The sequence below is a fragment of the Eptatretus burgeri genome, chromosome 1 (genome assembly GCF_056783735.1).
Source record: "Eptatretus burgeri isolate ZD-2024b chromosome 1, Ebu_testis_v1, whole genome shotgun sequence".
Taxonomy (NCBI): Eukaryota; Metazoa; Chordata; class Myxini; order Myxiniformes; family Myxinidae; genus Eptatretus; species Eptatretus burgeri.
Window position 1 is genome coordinate 53,922,594 of NC_140961.1, and position 24,989 is coordinate 53,947,582.

The following is a 24,989-nucleotide window of genomic DNA, read 5'->3' on the forward strand; positions in this document are numbered from 1 at the left end:
GATCTGCACCAAAATTGAATCAATTCATCCTTTTCACACACCCAACCTGTCCACCAAGTTTCGTGTGAATCCATCCATAACCTTTTGAGATACCATGCTATATAATCGTTTTTGGCCCGATCTTTCAATGGTGAAGCATCACTTAAAAAATTCTCAGATCCAGATTTGGATCACCACTAAAATTAAAGGTTGTTGTCCTTGGCCCCACACACACACACACACACACACACACACACACACACACACACACACACACACACACACACACACACACACACACACACACACACACACACACACACACACACACACACACACACACACACACACACACACACACACACACACACACACACACACACACACACACACACACACACACACACACACAAAACTGTGGCCAAAAATTGTGCGCCAGACAGGCAGACAAGCGCTACAAAACAACATACTTGGCAAAAAATTTTTCCCGCCAAATAACAAACTCACCCAAATGCAATACCCCCTCCTTTGGAGAGGTAAATAAAACCACCTTTAGCCAAATGTAGTGCAACCTCTGCTCCAGCATAATGACCATCATTGTGATAATGAAATTGTGAATACAGTATAGGACTTTTAAAATGACTAATTGGCATGCATATGCACAAACAAATACAAACAATGATAATTGGGGCATGCAAACTTCTATCGTGCATGTGTGGTAAGGGTTATGACCCAAAAGGATTCACAAAGCTTCCAACAGAAGCAAGTCATTGGAAGAAGAAAACAAACCAAAAATAATTTTTTCAAAAAACAAAAACAAAAACGCACCAACTCGAAAGGCCTCGTTACCATTCATACATTTTGAAACCCCTATATCAGCAGGTGTATCAAAATCTGGATGGTTCAGCCAGCAGTGTAGCAGGGTCTACTAACTACCAAATCCTCGGACAAAGTGCCCTCAAGGAGTCAGCAAAAACCCCTGCAACGTTTAATATTGCACAGTCATGTTTTGTGTTCATGAGATGTCAACACAAAATATAGGAAAAACTGTGTGCAGCTCTAATGCATAAATGTCATCATGTAAAATGAGCAATGCCACTCCTGTTATCCCAAATCAGTGAAAACCTGTATATTGCTCATGGTTCAGTAACTTTTGAAGCAAATTTGAATGGAAAAGAAAAATCCAACAAATAATTTCAAATGAATGAGGGGACGAGTAGGCAAGAAGGGGATGGCAGGAGAGACGAAAGCACACGACAGGATCCAGGGACGCCAAACAGGCAGAACAGAGGCACTCAGGCAGGACAATCTCCTTCATGAGCTATCCTCAGAGTCCGCTCCACTTCCCCCTCAGTCGACGACCCTTCTCAGGCTTCCCCCCCAGTCAACCACACTTCTCAGGCTCCCCCCCCCCACCGTCACACCCATCTCAGGCTCCCCCCCCCCCACTGTCACACCCATCTCAGGCTCCCCCCACCGTCACACCCATCTCAGGCTCCCCCCCCACCGTCACACCCATCTCAGGCTCCCCCCCCCCAGTCACCACCCACACGGACACAAAAAAAAAAAATAAAAACTGACACCAAATCTGTAAGCACCCTATTTTGGACCAATTCCAACAAGGGCTAACAATAACAATAACACCTGAAAGAATATAGTATACACATCTTAAATATAATGACAAATTGGTGTTTGAAATTGTGACTTGAGAAAGCTTGGCATGGATTCAAGTTGACTCTTACTTTTGAATCCCACTGCATGTCTCCACCACACGTCTCCACCCCGATCCCCAAGAACACCTCTTAACTGGATAGAAAGCAGCTAAAGCCTGAAGGTTGACTGGTATTGTGGTAATTGCATTTAGGAGTGCACAGTTGGGAAGTTCTGTTTATTTGTTGCAGTTAAGTCAGAAGTCAGACAGAAAACAGTATGTGTAAGAAGCAACAATAAAATTGTCTGGTGCATTCGTGAATGCTTGGCCAATTGCTATGAAATATGCAAATGAAGATGAAGCGTGTTTGAGTGCACCTGACATTATATTTTACGGGCACAATTTGAGATGTTTATCAAAAACTTTCAATAGAACAACAAATTGTCACACCATCAAAAAAAATCATTTCTTTTGCAATACTTTCAAAATTTTAAGGATTCAGATTTTCAATTTTTTTTTTTTTGTTAAATAGAAATGATACTTAGTAAAAATAAAAAAATAAAAAAAAAAACTAATAATAATAATAATCAAAACATGCAGTGCAATTAAATAAAAATATATGCAGGAACCAAAAGCATACATGAAGTGTGTTTTGCTATTGCTCTCCTATCCTGAAGTTGTTAATTCAATGGTGCAAGCAGATGTTGGTGGAGGGCACACCTTATTGTTGCAGGGCACCGCAATATCGACATAGCGAAGTGGTGAGTCGGTATTGCACAGGGCAATCGTTGGAATGTTCACGTACGAGGCCTCGATGAGGGGCTGGTGGTCCTGTCGGGGATCAGTGACAACGAGCAGACGTGGCTCACAAAATGCTGCTTGGATCTGGTTAGTGAAGGTGCCTGGTGTAAAGCGACCGGCGATGGGTGTGGCACCAGTCGCTGAAGCAAACTTCAACACTGCACGCTGTGCATAAGATAAGGGAGAGTCACAGAGAGGAAATCAAGGAGGCTGGTGGCATTGCAACTAGTTTTAACAAAAAAAAATAAAAGGAAAAGTTTGCCTTGTTTTGGGAATAAGGATTAATTGAGTGGTCACAGGTTGACAAGACCAAATCCAGCAACATATGACATGTACAGATAAACAGTCAACAGTTAGTGAGCAGCACCATTCTCAAATCTGTCAATGAAAAAGAAAATATGAATATTTTCAAAAAGAGGAATAAATATGGATCCAATTTTTGGAAGTGACTAACATTGTTCAGGTGTACACCCACTGCCTTAGAAGAGAGGAAGCTGAAGCTGTTCATATTTGACTGCAGATTCAGCAAAAAAAAATTACGAAATGCTCGAAACAAAATCATACTGCACAGGGGGTTTCAAAAGTCCGGAATCATAGGAAACGCATTATTTACTTTTTTTTTTGAGCGATGGCTGAGGTGGATAGGATGTCATGAGAATGGCCAAAACACACAATGCAGATACAACGCCACTTTAGTTTTTTTTCTTTGGGGACACCTGAAATCAGTGGTTTATACCACGAGACCACGTACGATTGAAGATCAAAACTCTGGCAAATCAAATCAGAAACGAATGTGCTAAAAATCGGTGTCAATGTTAAGAAACGCTCAAATAAACCTCCACACAATAATTGGGATCTGTATGCATGTTGGTGGCTCAGAATCCAAACAATTAATATAATAAAATTGTCAAAGAAACATTCCTAAAATTCCAGACTTTCGAAACACCTTGTATATTGAGAAATGTCTGTTTGTACATTTGACCTCCATGCACTCCTAAACCAGCTGACGGAATGAGTTCAGAACTGGCGGCCGACCCAGGTTCGGATCCTGAAAGCTGATGTTCAATCAGGCTGAGAAATCCATTGTCTACTGGTGACCAATTTTCACAAAAGCAGACCGATATCTGTCTGTCCTGCATACAAATCGTGTACAACCTTCATGATAAAACAGGCCCACAAACCTTTGAGATCTGGAATAATTTACAAAGCTTTTGCAAATCTCTTGTCATGATGCTGATACAAAGTATTTTGTTTGAAGAATATTTGTGCCCACGATTTCCATTGAAGCAAACTGAAATCCAACAATGTTCTGCATCCATGCACTCACACACCCAAAATCACAACAAAGTTTACAAATGACAAATGACGGAGTTATGACTCGGTAATAAAATCTGGGAAACACGACTCATTGATATTGCAAGTATTCTTGGCGAGATGTCCTGAGCACAAAGTTTGACAAAGCAAACACACAATGAGAGAGGCAGGGAGGGCAGCAATTTTATGTAAACTCAGATTGGTGAACCTGGCCAAAAGGTCGTGACGAGATGACACAGATATCGGCTGGATTCTCAATTGCCACAACTGTTCGAGCAGCCAGCAACAACTTCTCCCAAGTTTTCCGCAGATTGATTATGAAGATTCCTGTTTGAACACAAGCAATATATTACAGAACGAACAAGCGAGAATTAAAAAAAAACAAATACAATCACTGGACCTGTAACTTATCTGGGCCCTCATCAAATGGAATAACCCAAATTTGGTAGCATTCTGAATGTTAGGTCTGGAGAGGAAGATTTTTGAAGGAATTTACCAAGTCTGCCATTTTGATTTGCTTGAAGTCACGTGACCGGAACGAGCTTTGCAATCCCCGTTAGTCAGGAACGGAACCTTGCTGCCAAATTTCAGGCGGATCAGCCTCGCGGTTTGGGCAGAGAAATCGAAAAAAAGGAGTTGGGCGGACAGAGCAAGATGACAATACCTTATTTGGAATTCTAATTTAAGGTAAGCTAAAAACTATCAATCACACGATGACCTGCCAAAACCCTGGAGATGAGGGCAAAAGTTACTTCACAAGGATTATTGTGCGACAGAAGTAGGGCTTCCACCGATATCCAACATAGTCACCAAAAAAGACAAAACAAGAATACAAGTCGTCGAGTTGTCCAGCTCAGACTGAACCTCCAAGAACCAGGCAAAAGTCCATATGGCCAATCAACAGCCAGAGCAGGAAATGTTGCTGACCATTACTTCTCCGAGCTCAATACGAGTTAGTCAAAGCCATTTATGCAAAAAACAAACAATATCTTGTACTGACATTTCTAGTTGATAAAAACGATCACATCATGAAGAAAGAGAGGAAAAATAAATTAATAAAAAGGGAAGAAGACACAAATTACCCACGGATGTAGGTATTGGTAATCAATAATAGATTAGCTTATCAATATGGCCGAGAAAGCAGTATTATACATATAAATAAATATAATCATCTAATAATATGAAAAGCAGGTTAAATTCACTTTGCCGAGATCAAATACTCGCCCTGAAAGTAACAAATTAACGAGAAATGGTATTTTTCAGTTTGAAGAACCAGTAAACATGCAATTTGCCACCAAATACTTGTATATTTGATGATGAAGTCACCAGTCTGTTACCATCTTTTCCTAACCTATGACTTTCACTCAAGGATGCTGATCTGGAAGAAGCATCTCCCATAGATGGGCGTGTAACCATCTAGAACCAGGTGTACCTCCCATAGATGGGCGTGTAACCATCTAGAACCAGGTGTACCTCCCATAGATGGGCGTGTAACCATCTAGAACCAGGTGTACCTCCCATAGATGGGCGTGTAACCATCTAGAACCAGGTGTACCTCCCATAGATGGGCATGTAACCATCTAGAACCAGGTGTACCTCCCATAGATGGGCGTGTAACCATCGAGAACCAGGTGTACCTCCCATAGATGGGCGTGTAACCATCTAGAACCAGGTGTACCTCCCATAGATGGGCATGTAACTACATCATAGTTGAACGAGTCAAGCCACTTGAATGATCAATCACGAAGACAAAAGCAATGTGCCATGGGTCAACCGACAGAGAATGGGATGAGAAAATACCCAACACTGCAATCGGAAACCATGTTTCATTGGTGTTGCACGAGTAATACACTTCACGTCTAATGGCTTCTTGGCCGCAACGGGAAGCTCCAACGACGTGCATTACATGAAAACCAGCATCAAAGTGCTAAGAAAACAAACAGAAACAGCAAGGTTGATACATAGTTTGCAAAAAAAATAAAAAAGAAGAAAATATCAACAGTTGAATCAAACGATCAAAATTGCCAGCTCGTCTAAATACAGGAACGCAACGCAGTCTGTTTGAAAAGCCTGCAAATTAAATGATAATGGCAAAAGATGCACCATCTTGAGGGTAGATTCCGAGAGACTCGGCTGAGCACCAAGGGGTGAGTTGGCAAAGAACGGGACCATTGCCCTTTAAAGACCTTTCTTCAATGCAGCTGCGCCAATGGAAAAAGCAAGGAAATAAATATACCATCAGAGATGGGAATCCCCCGCCATTGAATGAAAAAGGTCATACATATTCCAGATAATGAGGGAGGTGAATTGGAAACAAGACACCATTTGGTCATCATCTCGAAAAAGTTCCCCAGGGGTGAGGAACGTAGTAACCAAAAATAATTGAAATCAGATAAGCGGTTTGCCATTTATTACAAAAAACACTTTTTTCAAGATGGCCACCCCAGTCGGCCATCTTGGATCCGGCCACGCCCAAAACCAATAGGGTTCTTCCTTTTCAGGTGGTACATGTGTGACTCAAATTTCAAATCGATATGGCAAACAGTACGAGTTATCGCACTCACAGCTATAAATGTTGATGCCCGGACGGACGGACGGACAGCCGGACGACCTGGGTGACAACAATATCCCCCTTCCGCCACACAGCGGGGGATAAAAACCGGAAGAACATTGGCAGTGTATCTTACACAATGGGAGCAGAGTCTTAGTCAAGACTCGAGTTGATCTGTGTCAGCATCGACACAAACAAATTTTTATCAACCGAACGTGGAACATGTTATTCTAACCGCCATGGAAAATACGGCGAAGTGTTTAGTTTCCTTTCACAACTTTTCAAAATGTTATCATCTTAATTCGGTGTACGAAAAACGGAAAGCGTGTCGACAATCCAGCGTGTACATTTGTTCTGTGGAGGCCAACATGCGATCATTTGAATCCTCGCTTAAAACCAGGTTACAGGACAAACCACCATGAAGCACTGCTACGTAAAGACATTCCAGCAAAATCACAGTTTATAAACATCCATTAAAAGCAGCATTGCAAATACAAACCATCATTTTTCCGCTTGTACACGTACTGATCCATCTGATAATCAGAATTGGTGGTGCCGAGGTGAGTCCCTGCTGCGAGGAACTTGAGAACATCTTCTTCACGCATCTGCAACACGTCTATGCCTCCAGACATCGTGAGATCTCCGCAAAAAAGTAACGACGGGAGAACTAGAAAACAAACAAAGACCGATATTAAAAAAAGTGTTGGACTCGTCGTGAAAGACATGTCAGCTGCTTTACCATTTAATCAATCAAATCTGCCACAGTCTTCTCAGAGAATCAGTGCAGTGGAAAGAGTTCCTGTGCAATGCTTATGTGCTGGGATGTTTGCATGACCTTTCCAGAAATCAATCGGGGTTGGAATTTGGAATTTGTTCAGGGTGCCGACGATCTAGCATACTCTTCTCAAAATACATTGTTAGACCTTTAACGTGGTGGCAGACGGGTCCTCTGGGTGAACGTCACACACATTGATAAATCGCCCTCCATGCAAGACGTCAGGAGGCCAGTTTATAATTCCAGGCTGGACAGCTCAAAAGTGAGTGCGCGTATCGACCTCGGCGATTCTGCCGAACCTCATATTTAATAGCATGAGGCAGGAGTAGGAAGGAGTTTCACTGTGAACTTGAGCATCACGTTGTCCATCATTACCTTCCTACCTAACCATCCCATCCTTCCCACCGATTAATTTGCTCTATAGTCATAATTTACTTTCAGTTATTGTAGAGTGTCTAACATGCATTCTGTAGAAGTTTGCTTCGTCCTAGACAATAGAATTGGTCGATTTTGAGGGATGAGATGTTTGACCTGAACCAAAGAACCGAGCTAATCACCCCAACCGAACAGAAAAATAACAAAACCGCACATCCTTATTAATAGGGAAATAGCAAATGCAAGAAAATCTCTCCAAGAGACCTTATTCCTCGTCCGAGTTCGGAACATCTGAGCATGCGCAGTGCATTTTCAGCCTTAAATTTTGGTCAATTTCTCATCTATCACTAGCTCAAAGTTGCTAAAACTCTGCGATCTGTACTAAAAAAATAATTCACTTCAAGGTAAAACCAAAACTAGCCTTCTAGCTGTTAAAATTAAAAAAAAAAATGTTGCGGTGTTCCGAACGAGAGCCAAATAGGGTGTATTTCCTGACTTACCACACAGCTGTAGCTGTCTACTGGACACCAATCACCAAATTTATATACTATATTCTCCTCTGCACCAATGCCAACGAGTCTGTCAAATAATGTCCAGTAGGTAGAAGGCCAAGAGAACGTAGAAGTAGGTGGTATAATCACTATCACTCTATGTAGTAGAGTAGGTAGGTACAGTAGCAAATGGCAGAAAGACAACTATGACACAAACCAGTCAGTCAGTGGATTTGATGGGTAGATACGTAGGCCTAGCCTTTTTGTTTTCCAATCTCTTATAAAAAGTGCAACAACAACACTGATGACACCACACTACTCACTCTTACTATCCACAGTTCTGAATATTCCAGTGGACTCCACTGGACCAACCGATGACTATGCACTATATGCAGGAATAATGTTAATATGTGTACGACAAGATAAACGCGGAAGGAAACCGGAAATATCGCAATCGCACGTGGCGATTATTTGACGAAGCAGTGCTAAACACCGGAAATATCAAAAACACAACACCGTAAAAACTTCATACGACTGGACACCTGCCCCGTCGTGTCAGCTGCCGATCAATATTCGTGTCAAAAGAAGGATGGCGTATATCAAAGTGCTGGAAAACAATGGAGATCTCTCTACTGTTTTCCAGCACTTTGACGTATATTAAACACATAACGATATGCCATCCGATATTTTTTGATTCTGATAGCTTCTATGACCTAGGCCTATGGCGATTTGCCGATTGGTGGGGACGTTTGGCTATGAGTGGGGGTACCTAAAAAGCTATGCTATGGGCAGGCAGGCAGATTATATAATAGGAGTCACAAACCGAGAGTTAGCAAATACCCAGCACGAGAACGACCTTTACAAGCATGAGTTCCTGTTACTAGGGTGTAGTGTTCTCGGGTCAGGAGGGATTTTTGGCCAACTTTGAAGTCACGTGACGCGAAAACGAAATCGAATATCGAAAATCCGGCCTGACCAAATCTAGATATTGTCCCATAGATTCATATGCCACAATCAAATAAAAGATAACTTAAGAAATGTAGGAGGAGATAGATTTTGAAAATCGTCATTTTGCAATTACATGAAGCAGTTTTTGCAAAATTCAGTCACGTGACGTGTACGACTGTACGTATTCAAAGATATCGGTATTCTTTCAAATGGACATGAAAGACAAGGTCAGCTGCTATGCAATGACACCATTCACCAACTTTTACCATGCCCAGTAGAGAATATATAGCCTCCTGAAGGTAGGGCAGTTTTTGCAAACTTTGAAGTCACGTGACATGAAAACGAAATTCGAAAATCCATCCCGACCAAAATTTAGATATTGTCTCATAGAGTCATATGCTACAATCAAATTCAAGATCGCTTGAGAAATGGCGGAGGAGATAGAATTTGAAAATAGTCATTTTCGCAACTTCAAAGGCCTCGTGACCTTGACCTTCGGTGACCTTGAAAGTCATACCGTCGTGTACGTCTCATCGACCTCTATCAGGATCACTGATGACCAGATCTCCCGCTTCAACTTCATTGTGAACGGACGGACGGATCGTCACCTCTCCTCTCAACACCCATATTAGGTCATGCTCGAAGAGACGACCGAAAAACTCCTATAGGACACATATAAATGCAATTTCAGTATTTTGTGTGTCATGGGACCTTTAAAAAAACAGGAAGTTTTCTCTGGAATTTAACTCCCAATTTTGACTGCCAGGCAGGCAGAGTTTGAATTGACAGCCCAAGTCCAAAGGAAGCTGTTCAGTTTGGCATTTTTAATACGAAATAGGCAAAGCCGAAAAACAAACAAACAACTAAAACCCATTAGAATGTTTTAGAAAATAAATAATTATTATTATGATTTTTAATTGAATTAAATTGCACTGTTAAAGCAAACAATCATCAAGTGTAAAAATTAAAACATTTAAAAAGGAAAAAAAAAAATGACAGGATGAAAAAAAAAAAAAAAAAAAATAAATGAAGAAAAAAAAATGACACTTTCCTTGGGGCCGTCAGCCTTCCATGACACAGCAAGGGGATGATTTCACAAATGTCACAACAACAACCCTCATGAATACCTCACACAATCAACCAAACACCAAACGGACGACAAATACAGGGCAACCAAAGGTTTCCCGGTAAAAACCCCAACGATTCGGCACAGAGGCCTGGCATCCCCGAGCACGTGGTCACTCGTCTCGAGGCCGCACGACGTACTCCCTCCATGAAAATTAGCCGCACAGCGCACGATCTATCGCCTATGGTTCTTTTGTGAGGTAATCCAAGCTTCCAGGTTCAAAATAACTCGAGCAGCCGACACCACGTCCGATTATTTGAACGATGGACGTGAAAGAAGAAAATAATAAATCTCACAGCATACCAGTACGACGCCACAGGAAGGCCGCGCGGCATAAAAGAAAGATCACGTGATTTCCGCATTTCAATGTTTTTTTTTTTCCCAATGATGACGTTTTTAAAGCCTCGTCGTTTTACTTTAAATTATTCATATGCAAGCGCGAAAGCAATCAAATGTTGCCGTAAAACTTCACTTTAATCTGATTTAAAAAAAAAAACTTCACGTCACATAGAGCCTGAGCATACAGCATGAGCTCTATACACCGCCGCATTGAATTCTTTACCGACGTGGCCATAATTACTCATAAACAATGTTTCAACGAATGAACCGATAGAAACAAAACTATTTAGAGTCCGGATCATGAGTCGAGTTTGATAACAGGTATTTTTTTAGAGGATATGGAGATTTTAAATATGAATTATTTGTCCTAATCCGTTTCCGTTTATCCGTTTATCCGTTTATCCGTTTATCCGTTTATCCGTTTATCCGTTTATCCGTTTATCCGTTTATCCGTTTATCTCCGTTTATCTCCGTTTATCTCCGTTTATCTCCGTTTATCGATTACGTTTGTTCGTAATCTCCGTTTATCAATGTTTTTTTTTTTCTAGTTCATCCCATCTTACGAAGACCTTAATCTGGCCCTGGATAGGAATAGTGCCGGATTAACCACTAGGCCCGTGAGGCCCGGGCCATGGCCTACAAAGACCTTAATCCGGCCCTGGATAGGAATAGTGCCGGATTAACCACGAGGCCCGGGCCTTGGCCTAAGAAGACCTTAATCCGGCCAGGAATAGTGCCGGATTACCCACTAGGCGCGTGAGGCCTGGGCCTTGGCCTACGAAGACCTTAATTTGGCCCTGGATAGGAATAGTGCCGGATTAACCACTAGGCCCGTGAGGCCGGGCCATGGCCTACGAAGACCTTAATCTGGCCCTGGATAGGAATAGTGCCGGATTACCCACTAGGCGCGTGAGGCCTGGGCCTTGGCCTACGAAGACCTTAATCTGGCCCTGGATAGGAATAGTGCCGGATTAACCACTAGGCCCGTGAGGCCGGGCCATGGCCTACGAAGACCTTAATCCGGCCCTGGACAGGAAGAGTGTACTGTAAGTGAAGACTTGTAATAGCCTGGCCCACCTGGAGGCAGCGCTACATGATACACATTTACATGGAGAATTTGCTGATCCTCTGGAGAAAATCTGGATGTGATGAGCACACAACTGCAGGAATAGCACGACAAACAAACAAACACACAAACACCAGTCCATGGATTACAGGAAGGATCCACTTTTGTGCTTTCATAAGTTCGTTGGCAGATGAACACAAATTTTAAAGCAATCAGTATACACTTGAAGGTTTGAGGAACTTGTGTTTTGAACACTCGTATATATATCACCATGGATCCTGGTGATGTCCCTGATCAACCCAAATCTCCTCCACCAAGAAAATGAATCAATAAATATACATTGTATTTGGGTGGTGGAAGTGGCACACACTGGGCCAAATAACCTCCTCCTGCTTTGAAAGTTCCTTGTATAGGAGAGTCACAAAAATGTACTTGACGAATCGGAACTCGAACCTGCAGTTTTGCTGTACTTTGGCTGTGAATTTTGCAAATTGTATGGAATCTCATCCCAGGCAAGTATGCGCGGAGTGTAAGTAATTTTTCGCTTCTCCGGTATTGGAATTCCAGATAAGTTCCTGTCAACGTGCACCGACCGTCCATCCACCTCCCTCTCCGAGTTCGACTTCTCTGGCAAAACTGCTGGGCCGATCGGGCTCAAATTTGGCAGCAACGTTCCTCTCCTGACGAGTAACGGGGATTGCAAAACTTGAAGGAAGTCAAAATGGTCGACTTAGTTAATTCCTTCAAAAATCTTCTCCAGACCCACCAGTCATAATGCTACCAAATTTGGGTTACATCAGGACAGGGTAGGGATGTTAAATTGCAGAGGTCATGCCCATCACGTGACCGGAAGGTGCCAAAACGGCCGACCAATTTAACTTTTGGGAGAAATCGCATCAATTCCTTTAAAAATCTTCTGCAGACCCACCAGTCAGCATGCTACCAAATTTGGGCCACAACATTAGGCCAGGGTAGGGATGTTAAATTGCAGAGGTCATGCCCATCACGTGACCAGGTGCCAAAACGGCTGACCAATTCAACTTTTGGGAGAAATCGCATCAATTCCTTTAAAAATCTTCTGCAGACCCATTAGTAAGAATGCTACCAAATTTGGGTCACAACTTGAGGCCTGTGTCGTGATGTTCAATTGTGGAGGACATGCTGATCATGTGAGCAGAAGTGTGTCAAAATGGTGGACTGAGTAAATTTTTGGGAAAATTGCATTAAATCCTTTTTTTTAAATCTTCCTCTCCAGACCCACCCGTCAGAACGCTGCCAAACTTAAGGCCCGGTCACACCTTGACGTTTTAGCCAACGTATGCCGATTTTTGAATTTTTTTTCTAAAACGCTGGCACACGTTGAATACGTTATGGGTAAGTTTTGATAACATTGAGAGCACGCTGCCATACGTCGTAGTACGTTGCCATACGTCGTTGTACGCTGGCTTTAAACGTTGTACTTTTCGGTTGTCCTCAAATTTTTTCATGCTTGAAATTTCACGACGTATGCCGGCGTATGACTCACACGTTCCGCTACGCTGGCCACAAGTTGTATGCACGGTCTGCGATCGTTGACAGACGTCAACACATGCTACTTGTAAGTTAATCATAAGTTGAGACACGCCGAGGTAATGTTTAGCGTACCCGAAACTTATTTCTAACCTATGATTAACGTGTTGTTGGCACGTTACGCGATCGTTGCCACACATCGACAGACGTTACTTTTAAGTTACTCATAGGCTGAAAGACGTCGGTATAATGGATCGTCCTTGCGTCAGCGTCCACGGCCACGGCCAGGACACTTATTTGCAGCATTTTTCAAACTTTTCTTCGGCATGACGAGGATGTTCACACTTCGATGTCTAGCTTGGCTATCATTCCAATTGTCCATCGGCAGCGTCTATTTAAAATAGTCGAGTTTGAGCGTTTTAACACGTTCAGAAGAAACGCTTCAAATTTCGAAACCCCAGCGTCAAAAACAAAGGCGAGTGACAGCAATTTAAATCGTTCATTGCAAACAATGAAACTAGCTGAGTGGTACCGTTTAAAAGTCGTTGAGTGTAAAAAAAAATCCAATTGTTGAGCGCAAGCGTCTACTTTCAATAGTGGAGATGCAGCCATTTAAATCGTTGAGTGGCAGCCTATGAACCTACCCGTGGACACGCGGACGGAAGGACGATCCATCATAACCCACACCCTCCCCCTCACACTCACCTACTACTGCCAACATGAACAAACTACTACTACTACTCATACTAACACTGATACTGATACTGATACTGTTACTGCTGACATGGACATCGACTCAAAAAGGACTCGAAAACACTGTTGGGTTCCCTTTTATGAGCAGCATTTTTATATACCAATTCCCAAAACCGCTGGGAACACGTCTTTATATGGCAGTTGTAACCTAGAAACACATTCATTTATTTTTTTTTGTCGACCGGAAGACGTCATTGGAATACGTCTACATACGTCGATGTGTGTTGGGACTCCGTAAAGAATTGGTTCAAAGCACGTCAAACACAAGTTAGAAATAAGTTTCGCGTAAAAAAGACATTACCGCGACGTGTTTCGACTTATGAGTAGCTTATAAGTAGCCTTTGTGGACGTGTGTAAGCGTCCGCATATCGTGTGTAAAACTTATCCCCATCGCATGCGGAACGTGTGTCATACGCCGAGTACGTCGTAAAATTTTGAACATGTTTAAAATTTCTTGACGTACTCTACTTACTACGACGTATGATAGCGTACTTTAGCATTCTACTCACGTATACCAAACTTACTCATACCGTATTTGACGTGCCCCAACGTTTTAGACACATTTTTCTTAGGTCGGCATACGCTGGCAAGATCGCCAAGGTGTGACCGCCATGTTGACACTTCCATTTCTACGGCAGTTATGATTCGAATCGTTGTGCGTCAGCCTTTTAATAGGCTGCGTCACGACATCGTCGGCGATGCGTGCAACGCGCTATGCCTAAGTTAGACTATCGTTGGGCATCGGTTGTGTAGGCCGATAACAGGTTCAGCATTCGTTGGTATAAGTTATCTATAACACAACGAAACGTTCTGTGTTCATTACTAATATGTTATGCATACGACCAACTCGTTATGAATACGTCCGAATCTTAAAAAAAAACATCAAAAGTTCAACGTCAGCCAGCGTTTTACATACATTTTAATACGTTGCCATCGCTGGCTAAAACGTCAAGGTGTGACCGTGCCTTTAGGTTACATTAGGCCAGGGCCCAGGTCAGCTTCAGGTCCAGTGGTCCTATTTTTATTATTTTGCCGGAATTTTTCATGTTTATTCCCTTTTAAATTCATTTTCTCTGCAACTGATTGTCGGATTGACATGAAAGTTTCACATTATGAGCGACATTCATCATTCATGAGCGACATTCACATTCACATTCATCATTATGATCGATGTCATCGGTCATGTGGTTTGACAGCCATTAAAATATAAAAAATTAAAATTAAAAATAAAAACCCTTGAAAACTTTTCTCAGAAACAGATGAGCAGATAGATTGAGGCAAAACTTGACAGGTGTGACCACCTATCCATGAGGAACAAAAGTTCCCCATTTATGACATCATAGGTTGCATTGTTTGGCAGCCATGTTGGATTGAACAAAAATCTTTAAAAAGAAAAAAAAAATTCTCTCGAATCCCTTCTTCAATTGACCCAAAACTTCAATTATCAAATAATCATGGGGAATATGTTTTAAAATTGGACCTGATGGAACACATGGTTTGGCAGCCAGAATTATTTAATTTTTTGAATAAAGTGCACTTGGCTGGACCTGGCTGCGTTTGAGTGTAAAGGAGTAGTAGTTGAAACCCAAATCCAATACAGGTTCCATCTGATGACTGCCTCCATCTTTGCATTTTGCTGATTCAGGGTTCCTTCAGACACCAATGTGGTATTTGGTCTTCCATTTGAATCGAATTTATTTTCATCCCATTCTGAACTCAACTGAATTAATAAAAGAAGACATCATGGGTCAGGCGTCCGGTCGAAGCGGGGTTGCATCAAAGTGCGACGTCTTGGTGTGATCAAAACAAAAAACATTCTTCATTGCCAGCAGTTATAAAGTAGCAGTTCCAGTTCCAATTGATTTATGTAGTTGAACACTAGAGAACACGAATTGCCTTTTCTTGCCACTTCCAAAAAAACTCTTTTTTTTAGCAGTACTGTACTTGGAAACATTATATAAATATGGTGTTGTATTAAAAATAGCAGATAATAAAAAGAAATAATGAAAATCAGGTACATTTTCGAGACTAACCCTGAATTGTTCGCCACGCCCATTCCCCAGTGTGTTTGTCCACACCACCTTTCGAAGCTCGTGGCACTCAAACACGGAACGGATCAGGATGCCGGAATGGAACAATCACCGGGTCCCCGTTTGGTCTACCACAGGTAACATAAACCTACCTACTCGAACAGGTCGGTTGATGTGGAGGTACAGGAGGGCTGTTGTAAACAGTGCTGAGAAATAAATCACTGGCAAGCATTTTGGTTCTTTGCCTTCCTCACGATTTAATGCTTTGGCAACTCCAGGGTTCCTTTTATAAAAGACTTGAAGGGAGGTGTCACACAGCCCGCAATGGCATTGTTTTTGAACACCCATCAGGACAATCTCTGACAATCCCATACGACGCAATCCAGGCCAAAGCAACCTATTGGGTGCGTGATGGGGTTTCTTCAGTGAGCAGGGGACTGTCTTACTGGATGGCTTTCAGCTCCACATAAGTGACACATGGTCTCATGTATCACGAATAGGCCTCGCCCTTCCGAAGGCAGGCTAACCACACAAAAACAAATAGGAACAGATTTCATTCCACTTATACACCACCAGGGGCATTCCCAGTTTTATCCAAACACATTGCAAGTATTTCCATTTATTTGATATTCCTTAGATCCACAATCCAGCCACCACAAATATTTCAGATTTTATTAAATTTGGAGGTGGGGGGGGGGGTGAGGTACTCCACACCCAATTATTCCCATTTGTAAATTTGCAGAATTGACATTTTTGTGATGCCAAATGAGCTGTCCACTTTAATCACCTTTAGTAGATAGACTTGGTATCGTATGGCAATGACATTATTATAAACTATGCACAACCAAACAGCAACCTTCACCCAAAAAGCCAAATGCAGAGTCGTGTAATTTGTGCCACTTAACACTGTCGTTGGTTGAATATGTTGGGTCACCATGCAACGGCAAAGATGACTTGCACAACTGGAGAAGGAGGGAGGCGGTCAAGCCTGTCTCCGCACAGAAGGTTATTACTATACGAATTACAATCATCAACACAAACATTCGAGTTTTTATTTCAATAAAAGACATGTGGCAAAACTTGTTGGCTTCCTTCTCACTATGTACATCATTCATGCATACCACATCAAGACCCCCCCCCCCACCAAAATAAAACAAAAAACAATAATACCGAATGTACTTGGGATAACATGCAAACACTGCATTATTTTTGACAGAAGCTTCAGTTAATACAGGAGATAAACAAGAATGGCACTCAGTAAGAGTGCATACATCCACCAAGCTGAACAGTTTACGTTTTGTCGTCCAATGAGGCCGAATCTGGATCCAGACCCGAACCAAAATCGCATAAATTCGTCCTTGCGACACACCTAACCTGTCCACCAAGTTCCGTCCGAATCCGTCCATAACTCAAGTTATCCTGCTCACAGACAGATGTGAAAACAACCTCTATCCACTTTTGGTGGCAGAGGTAATAACAGCAGTTTCAGAAATAAAATGGAAAAGACAAACACCACAAAGTTGTTGTCACAAGAATGAGAGAGGGAGCAAAGCAGAGATGGGGAAGGGAAAAACATTACGTGACGTTGCACAGCACACCTGAAAGAGTGGAGAGGGGGAGGATCACAGGACAACAGGAAGGAAGAGTTGGTTCCACAGGTGAAAGAGGGATGACGGAATAGCAGTGAGCATTCAGCTTAAAATCAGGGTGAGCGGAGGAGCGAGTCACCTGGTATGGGTGTCTGCAAGAACATTGAACTGGTTGGGGGTTATGCGTGGACAGATGGAAGGAACAGATGGTGATGCGAAGCCCAAAGTTTGGCAACAGGAAGTCGTGTACACCAACCTACTTGTAGTGCACAAGAAGCAGACACTGGGATTTGGCCTCCTGCACAGCAGATACCAATAATATTGTTACGTTTGAGGGGGGGTATGCATTCAAAGGGTAATTAGGATGTTTAATTAGGTATGCCATGCTGTTCGAGTTTACCAGGATCTCGATGTAATAAGTCGCAATTCAGTGGTGATAAGTTGTCTAGTAAATGTTCATTTCTTCAAGGGGGAAATGATAATTGTCACATAATTAGATAGGGACACGGGATAGGGTAAGTGTGTCTGTGTAAACCCCTTTTGGTATTCTCTGGAGACTGGCCGTGACGTCACAGGACAGTGCAGCGGATGGCTCCGCCCCGTGATCACGATTGGCAGAAGGCGACGGTGGTGGGCCAATAAACGGCTCGATTGGAAGTGACGAGGACGGGAGGATAAAAAGGTTCTGTTCGGGGTCAAAAAGGAAGAGGAAGAAGATCGGGACAAAAAGATCGTGTTTTTTGGTGTGGAGGCTGTTGCGCGGAGAGCGTCCTTGTTGTGCTGATTCAATCGTGTTCTTCATCGTGTCTTGGAGCCTTGCTGAGCCTCTTGCCTCACCTTGGTTGGCTCTGGGGTTCTGCTGACTCGGAGTACGGGGTCGAACGGCGGGCGGACCTGCCTCCCTCTCCTGCTCGCAACTTGGCGCCAGAACTGGCGATTTTTCTGTCCCGATCTTCTTCCTCTTCCTTTTTCCCGAACATAGCCTTTTTATCCTCCCGTCCTCGTCACTTCCAATCGAGCCGTTTTATTGGCCCTGCGCCGTCGCCTTCCGCCAATCGTGATCACGGGGCGGAGCCATCCGCAGCACTGTCCTGTGACGTCACGGCAAGCCTCCAGGGACTACTAAAAGGGGTTTACGCAGACACACTTACCCTATCCCGTGTCCCTATCTAATTACATGACAATTATCATTTCCCCCTTGAAGAAATGGACATTTACTAGACAACTTATCACCACTGAATTGCTACTTATTACATCGAGATCCTGGTACACTCGAACAGCATGGCATACCTAATTAAACATCCTAATTACCCTTTGAATGCATACCCCCCCCTCAAACGTAACAATATGAAAAGCCTTGGATGTTACTGCCTTATTGGAGCAAGGCAAACAGCTGTATCAGCCTAGAGTGTGATCCATACTCCACGATACTAAAGATGGTCTCATACACTAATTAATTACACCTTATACAGCACTGAGCAATTCAGAATGGACTTGGCTGGAGAAGAGAGGTTTTGCAGGCCTTTGGAAGCCAGTTTGGCAATGTGGTCTGCCAAAGGAAACTTGACAGATTGAAACGCAGGAGTTCCAGGCAAGGCAATTCATCAATTCCAGGAGTTAACCAGATTAGTCGACTGGGATTTAAAACCAGATCCATACGTGTAAATACAGTACGAGAATGGGATTTTCCTGCATTTAAAAGCATGTTGCAGATAACCCACCCAATACTTTCCAGCTATGCAGTGATGGATACTACAGTATTGTAGTGTACTGTCCTGCAGAGTGAAGTTGTCCACCAAATGGTGGAGGATGATGCAGGGAGGTGATGGTCATTAATGCAGAACAAGAATAATGTCGATCCAAAAATTCTACTTTGCAGGACACCAGCTTCAAGACAAGCTCAAAATATTCATCATCCTGTTTGTGCACCACTGAAAGATGGTGTTGTGACCTGTCATGTCTAATCCCGGGCAGGTTAAAGTGTCTTGTCTGTTCTCCTGTGTCGACCCAAGCCGGGCATGGGTGAGAAGCATTGTGGAACTTGCCACATGCTCCTTTCAACACAAAATAAGAGGAAGCCCCACCCAGACCTGGCCACTACGGATTGGTAGCAAGTAAGGCAGCACATCATTACACCATTATCTCATGGTTGCTTGACAGCAATGAGGCTGATTGGATGCAAGCTAGCTGGCATCATCTGATTGGGTCGAGATACTGTTACGATGCTGGGGGGGGAGGAGGGCAGCGATTGGCTGGATGGCTTGGACGGCAATGCCTCAGGAGTGGCAAAGTGGAAGGGGTATGTGAGTGGCGAGAGGGTCTGAAAGAGTAGCTGGTGAGAAAGGGCAGTGGAGAGAAGGGAGGATGACGAAGGGAGAGGTGGTGCAATCTTGCTGCTCTTGTGGCAGCCTGGAACATTACTTCCTGCTTTTCAATCTCACCCAGTTTCCTGTGTGTATGATCATTGTCTGACACCGGGAGGGGGGGGGGGCGGAGGTGGAGGATTTTATTTCTTTAAGGTGATTTATAAACATGGTTTGTCAAGGATTGGCATTTTTGTCCTGTGCTGTGTTTATTAATTCCTGATGCTCGTGTGTGTGCCTGCTGCTTCCTCTACGTGAAAACCATTTCTGCATGTTTGGACAATCCCGGGGGGCTAAATTGGGCGAATTGCCCCGATTGGTAACTCGTATGGTTTAGACCTCATTTAGTATACGAAGCATTCTCCGCTCAGGTACGTTCGTGACCAAAGTGAGCCTCCAGCATGGCCATTGGCAGAGTAAATGTCCACAATTGAACAGGGGCTGGAAGACAATATTTAAGGGTTATCCATATCATTATTCAATGGCAAGCACAAAAATAAGCTTGAAGGAACACGGTGAAAGATATTCGGGGGGAAAGTGAGAATTGGAAGTGAAAAACATTTTAAAATCTCTGTGTGCAGATAATTATATTGTTGTAAATAAGATGGATCATGCCCGACAAATATCACCTTTTGCATTAATTGCATTTATTTTATTCAATTTGCCCAAGATTCAGTACATTCACCCTCCACACAACTCCCCCACCCACTCCAAGTCTCTCTCCAATTGCATAAACAATCAGCACCATCATTAAACAAATTTTGGCATTAGTGGAAAAATGAAATAAAATAAAAAACAAAAACAAAAAAAAAAGGGCATGCTTGCTTCCAGCTCCATTCTGCCAATTTACATGTTAATGTAAGAACGAGACGAAGCTATGGCAAAGCCTCACCTCAAGCCTGACTCGGCATCTCCACAAGGATAGCCCAAGTTGTTCTGAGCAACCCTTAAATACAGGTAGACAAGAAAAATAAAAATCTACAAATCAATTTGGCAAACAATGGCCAGAATAAATTTCAGTTTGGCTTAACAAGTCAAGCATATTATAGGTTTATACATTTGGGTATTGTAGATCAGATAAATAAATAATAATTATTAATAACAGTAAAAAAAAAAAGTAAAGTCCAAAATCAAACACGAACAGCAAAATCAACTTTTCTACATATGTGCATCAGAAAATAGCCATCGAAAAAACAAAACAACAAAACACGAAGAAAAAGAAAAAAAAATATATATATATATATATATATATATATATATATATATATATATATATATATATATATATATATATATATATATATATATATATATATATGAGTGATAGTGCCTTCAATACATTAGGTTCAACACAGCAAAGTTGATGAAAGATCAAATTTTACAGCAGCAGCAATTCACTCCGAACAAGAGTAAAAAGCGTGGAACTTCACTGCGTCAAACACTGCACAAAAAGATTCCTGCACCCTTACAAAAATAGACAAGCAGTCAGCTGTGCACCATACTGGCAAGGTTCAAGTACCTGGTCCATCGATGAATGGCAAAAACTGCACATGCAAAATGCAATTTGATACAAGCAGCATTCTTTGTACAGTTAGGCAAGAGAACAGTTTGAAGGAAGCTGGCTTGTGACTCGTCATCTGAAGTATTGAGCACGCGAGTAACAAATCGATTTTGAACTTGGCAAATTCATTTGAGCACTCCCTAATGAAGCCCCGACCACCACTTAAATTTATACACATGCCACACCATCCACAACGCAAGTCCCCAGGTGCCACACCATCCGCAATGCAAGTCCACAGGTACCACACCATCCACCATGCAAGTCCCCAGGTGCCACACACTTTCAAAGGTGATTTTGCATATGCCAATGACAGTAACATGCTGAAGTGTTGAAAAGCAATGAAGCAATCTAAAAACTTGGCAAAACTACAAATTAAAAATGAAATCAGCAAAAATCACAAATTACATAATTACAGATATGTATATATATATATATATATATATATATATATATATATATATATATATATATATATATATATATATATATATATATATATATATATATATATATATATATATATATATATATATACTCTCAGCAAGTCAATATCATATACCTCGTGGTACTGTAACATTGGAGATTTTTTTTTTCTGACATGTTACAAGGTCCAAAATGTGATTTATAGCAGGCACAGTTTCATTTCCCAGAAAATCAAGACAAATCAGCAACAAAAAGGATTATCCACACAGTGGCAAACGCCTTCGTCGCGGCAGAAAATGCATTTCCCAATCTCAAAATTTTTCATTGGGAAGTAATGAGTGTCAATCTTCCAAGGATCAGGTCCATCATTGTGTTCGTTCTTTGACGGGTCATTACTCGACCTCACACGAGGAAGGGGTTGTTGCTGGTTTTGGTCTGTGGCAGGTTTGCAGGAGGCGAGTTGTAAACGGTCAGAATGCCCGGCAACACAGGAGCTGTGCCAGGTCCATTGCTTGCAGAAGCTGGGGCTCCCATCATTGGGCTCGTTTTCAACGCTGGTGTCGGAAAGACTCCAAACGGGTTGCCAAGTGTTGTCGGACTGGTTGATCCTGTCGAAAACCATTGAAATTGGGCAGCATTGCCAATCGAGGAATGAATGCACGTGCACAAAAAGGGTTTCTCTTCTTCAGTCCTCCCCGACCCCATTTATATTCCTTTACCCATCCTCTGCCCTCCATTTGGTTTCAACTAACTTTTAAATGTTTCCATCCCAGATCATAGAAATAATCTGGGATAACAGGTTCTAATACCACACACCATTTCAATTTGTCCCATCTACAAATGACATCATGCATTCAAAAGTAGAGTCTCTGAATATCCTTACCCTGCATCATCTATACACACAAGCTCCTCACAATTCTTAAATCACCAAACAAAAAAAACTAAAAATCAAAATTAAAGCAAAGATCATACATTACAAGCCAACAACAACCCCACCAGAGCAAATACTACGATCCCCCATTCTATTCTTTCACTCCCTTCATCTTGCCTTCCCACTCAACTTCATGCAGTCTCTGTTCATACCACATCACTGCCTCATACTGCATTGCACCTGCTAACCCCATCACCCCATGCTTTTGCCCTTTGAATCCCTGTAATCTGTTTAAGCTATCTCGAGCTATCTTGGACTTCACTTCCATCAAAAATGCTACTGGTGCACCAGACGTGATATTTCACCAAAACATGCATATTTGCAAACATGCCCAATCTGTTTTGACAGGTCAAGCTCAAGTTTAGGATATGGTAATACCAGCTGTGCTCAATACTCTGCCCAAGAGCCCACAACCCCCCTCCTTGATGCTGATAATTCATGTGGCCCTTCGAAATAACCTGATTCTTCCCAGGAGGGTACCGACTCCTGCTTCCCAACCAGTAATTAAATCAATAACTCCATTTTGACCGACAATACTTGCGGGTTCTCACCCCAGCTCTCCGCTTTCACTTTGACTTCAACAACTGCCATCATGCAGCAAACTAGGCCTTGAAATAAACTTCGAGCCAAAGAATTGCTGTAATGGCCTTTGGGATTGACGGGTGGTTTTGCAAAAGAGAAACTGCAATTCCCAAAATTAATCCACCCTCTCGATTAAATCTAGTGACGTTGCACAAATCTAAAATTCCCTTCTGCTCCTTACATTACATCTGGGTTAAAATTTCAACATGGATGGCAATCTAAGCTTAACAAGAACTGCAGAGTATGGTTGTTCAACAGAGCAGAAATGGCTCAATATGCACTCTGCTCTCACTGAACGACTGGTCCTACCTTTCTTCCATTACCAATATAGATGCTGATCAGTTCATTTTCAAAAAGGCTTTGACAAATTCCTCTCCCATCTCCTAATGCCCAATGGCCAGCTTCCAAGCCCTTGTTATTATCACTTTGGAAGAACAATCCTTTTGAAGGGAACATCCAATCTTTCTGTAAAACCTACAAACTATCATAATTTTCAGATAAATCAAAGCTGAGCCCTTTATCTCAATCCTCCAAGAGCCAGGGGCAGTTTATCAAACAAGTACAAAGTATGTTCTCAACTCCAGTTCTCTTACCCCCCCTCCCCCTCTCTCCCACTCCATTAAGGACAGACGGTGTAGTTTTGAATTTGCCAGGGTAGTTGACGTGGGTTTTTCAATGCACTCGCCCAATTTTATACAGTACCCAACGGTTAAAAATGAAAAACGCTGCTGTTTAGGCACTGCCCCCCTTTCCACCCCTGCCCCCTCTCCACCCTCCCCCCAACGCTGCCCCCTCTCCACCCCTCCCCCAACGCTGCCCCCTCTCCACCCCTCCCCCCAACGCTGCCCCCTCTCCACCCCTCCCCCAACGCTGCCCCCTCTCCACCCCTCCCCCAACGCTGCCCCCCTCTCCACCCCTCCCCCAACGCTGCCCCCTCTCCACCCCTCCCCCCAACGCTGCCCCCTCTCCACCCCTCCCCTCTCCACCCCTCCCCCAACGCTGCCCCCTCTCCACCCCTCCCCCCAACGCTGCCCCCTCTCCACCCCTCCCCCAACGCTGCCCCCTCTCCACCCCTCCCCTCCCTCCAACGTTGCCCCCTCTCCACCCCTCCCCCAACACTGCCCCCTCTCCACCCCTCCCCCCAACGCTGCCCCCTCTCCACTCCTCCCCTACGCTGCCCCCTCTCCACCCCTCCCCCTACGCTGTCCCCCTCTCCACCCCTCCCCTACGCTGTCCCCCTCTCCACCCCTCCACCCTACGCTGACCCCTCTCCACCCCTCCCCTACGCTGCCCCCTCTCCACCCTTCCCCTACGCTGCCCCCTCTCCACCCTTCCCCCTACGCTGCCCCCTCTCCACCCTTCCCCCTACGCTGCCCCCTCTCCACCCCGACGCTGCCCCCTCTCCACCCCGACGCTGCCCCCTCTCCACCCCTCCCCCCCCCAGTTTCTCATTTCAATTAGATTCAGAAAACTGATTATACACCGCCTTTTAATGCATCACAAAGGTCACTCTTTTTGCAACACAGCTGAGAAAACGATTTTTAAAGGGTGAAAGTTGCTTTTATTCCGTTATTTTATTTTATTATTTATGCAAAGATCAATATTCCCATCAGCAAAGTGATGGGTGTACATTCTAGTATCTTTGAATATGTGTCCGTCGTTGCATTTTTTGGCATGTGACCTTTTGACCATACCCCAGGGCCCTGGACCAAGAATAATACCGCTCTCTCACCTTGCCATGTGATCATAACTACCAAGTTTGGTGGATTTCTGCACAATTGTTTAGGAGGAGAAAGCATGACAGACCGACAGACAAATGGAGACCTAACTAT

At 43.1% G+C, this 24,989-nt stretch overlaps 2 protein-coding genes across 6 annotated transcripts in view; both read right to left on the bottom strand.

The window, feature by feature from the left end:
• LOC147034505 (small ribosomal subunit protein uS2-like) overlaps positions 1–10,449 on the bottom strand; it is a 27,077-nt gene extending 16,628 nt beyond the window's left edge. Inside the window, exons 1-4 of the mRNA XM_085884442.1 lie at positions 10,315–10,449; positions 6,796–6,963; positions 3,954–4,072; positions 2,351–2,596 (exon numbers count right to left, since the gene is read on the bottom strand). Coding sequence (XP_085740568.1) covers positions 2,351–2,596; positions 3,954–4,072; positions 6,796–6,928 — 498 coding nt within the window. The 5' untranslated portion in view covers positions 6,929–6,963; positions 10,315–10,449. The remainder of the gene's footprint in view (positions 1–2,350; positions 2,597–3,953; positions 4,073–6,795; positions 6,964–10,314) is intronic.
• Positions 10,450–20,285: 9,836 nt separating this feature from the next.
• The window catches only part of LOC147034506 (epsin-2-like), a 118,109-nt gene continuing 113,405 nt past the window's right edge, over positions 20,286–24,989 (bottom strand). For 4 of the 5 annotated variants that reach the window (XM_085884510.1, XM_085884518.1, XM_085884494.1 and 1 more), the window contains one exon: positions 20,286–22,252. In XM_085884510.1, coding sequence (XP_085740636.1) covers positions 22,047–22,252 — 206 coding nt within the window. In that variant the 3' untranslated portion in view covers positions 20,286–22,046. The remainder of the gene's footprint in view (positions 22,253–24,989) is intronic. The other variant, XR_015059074.1, reaches the window with a different exon arrangement.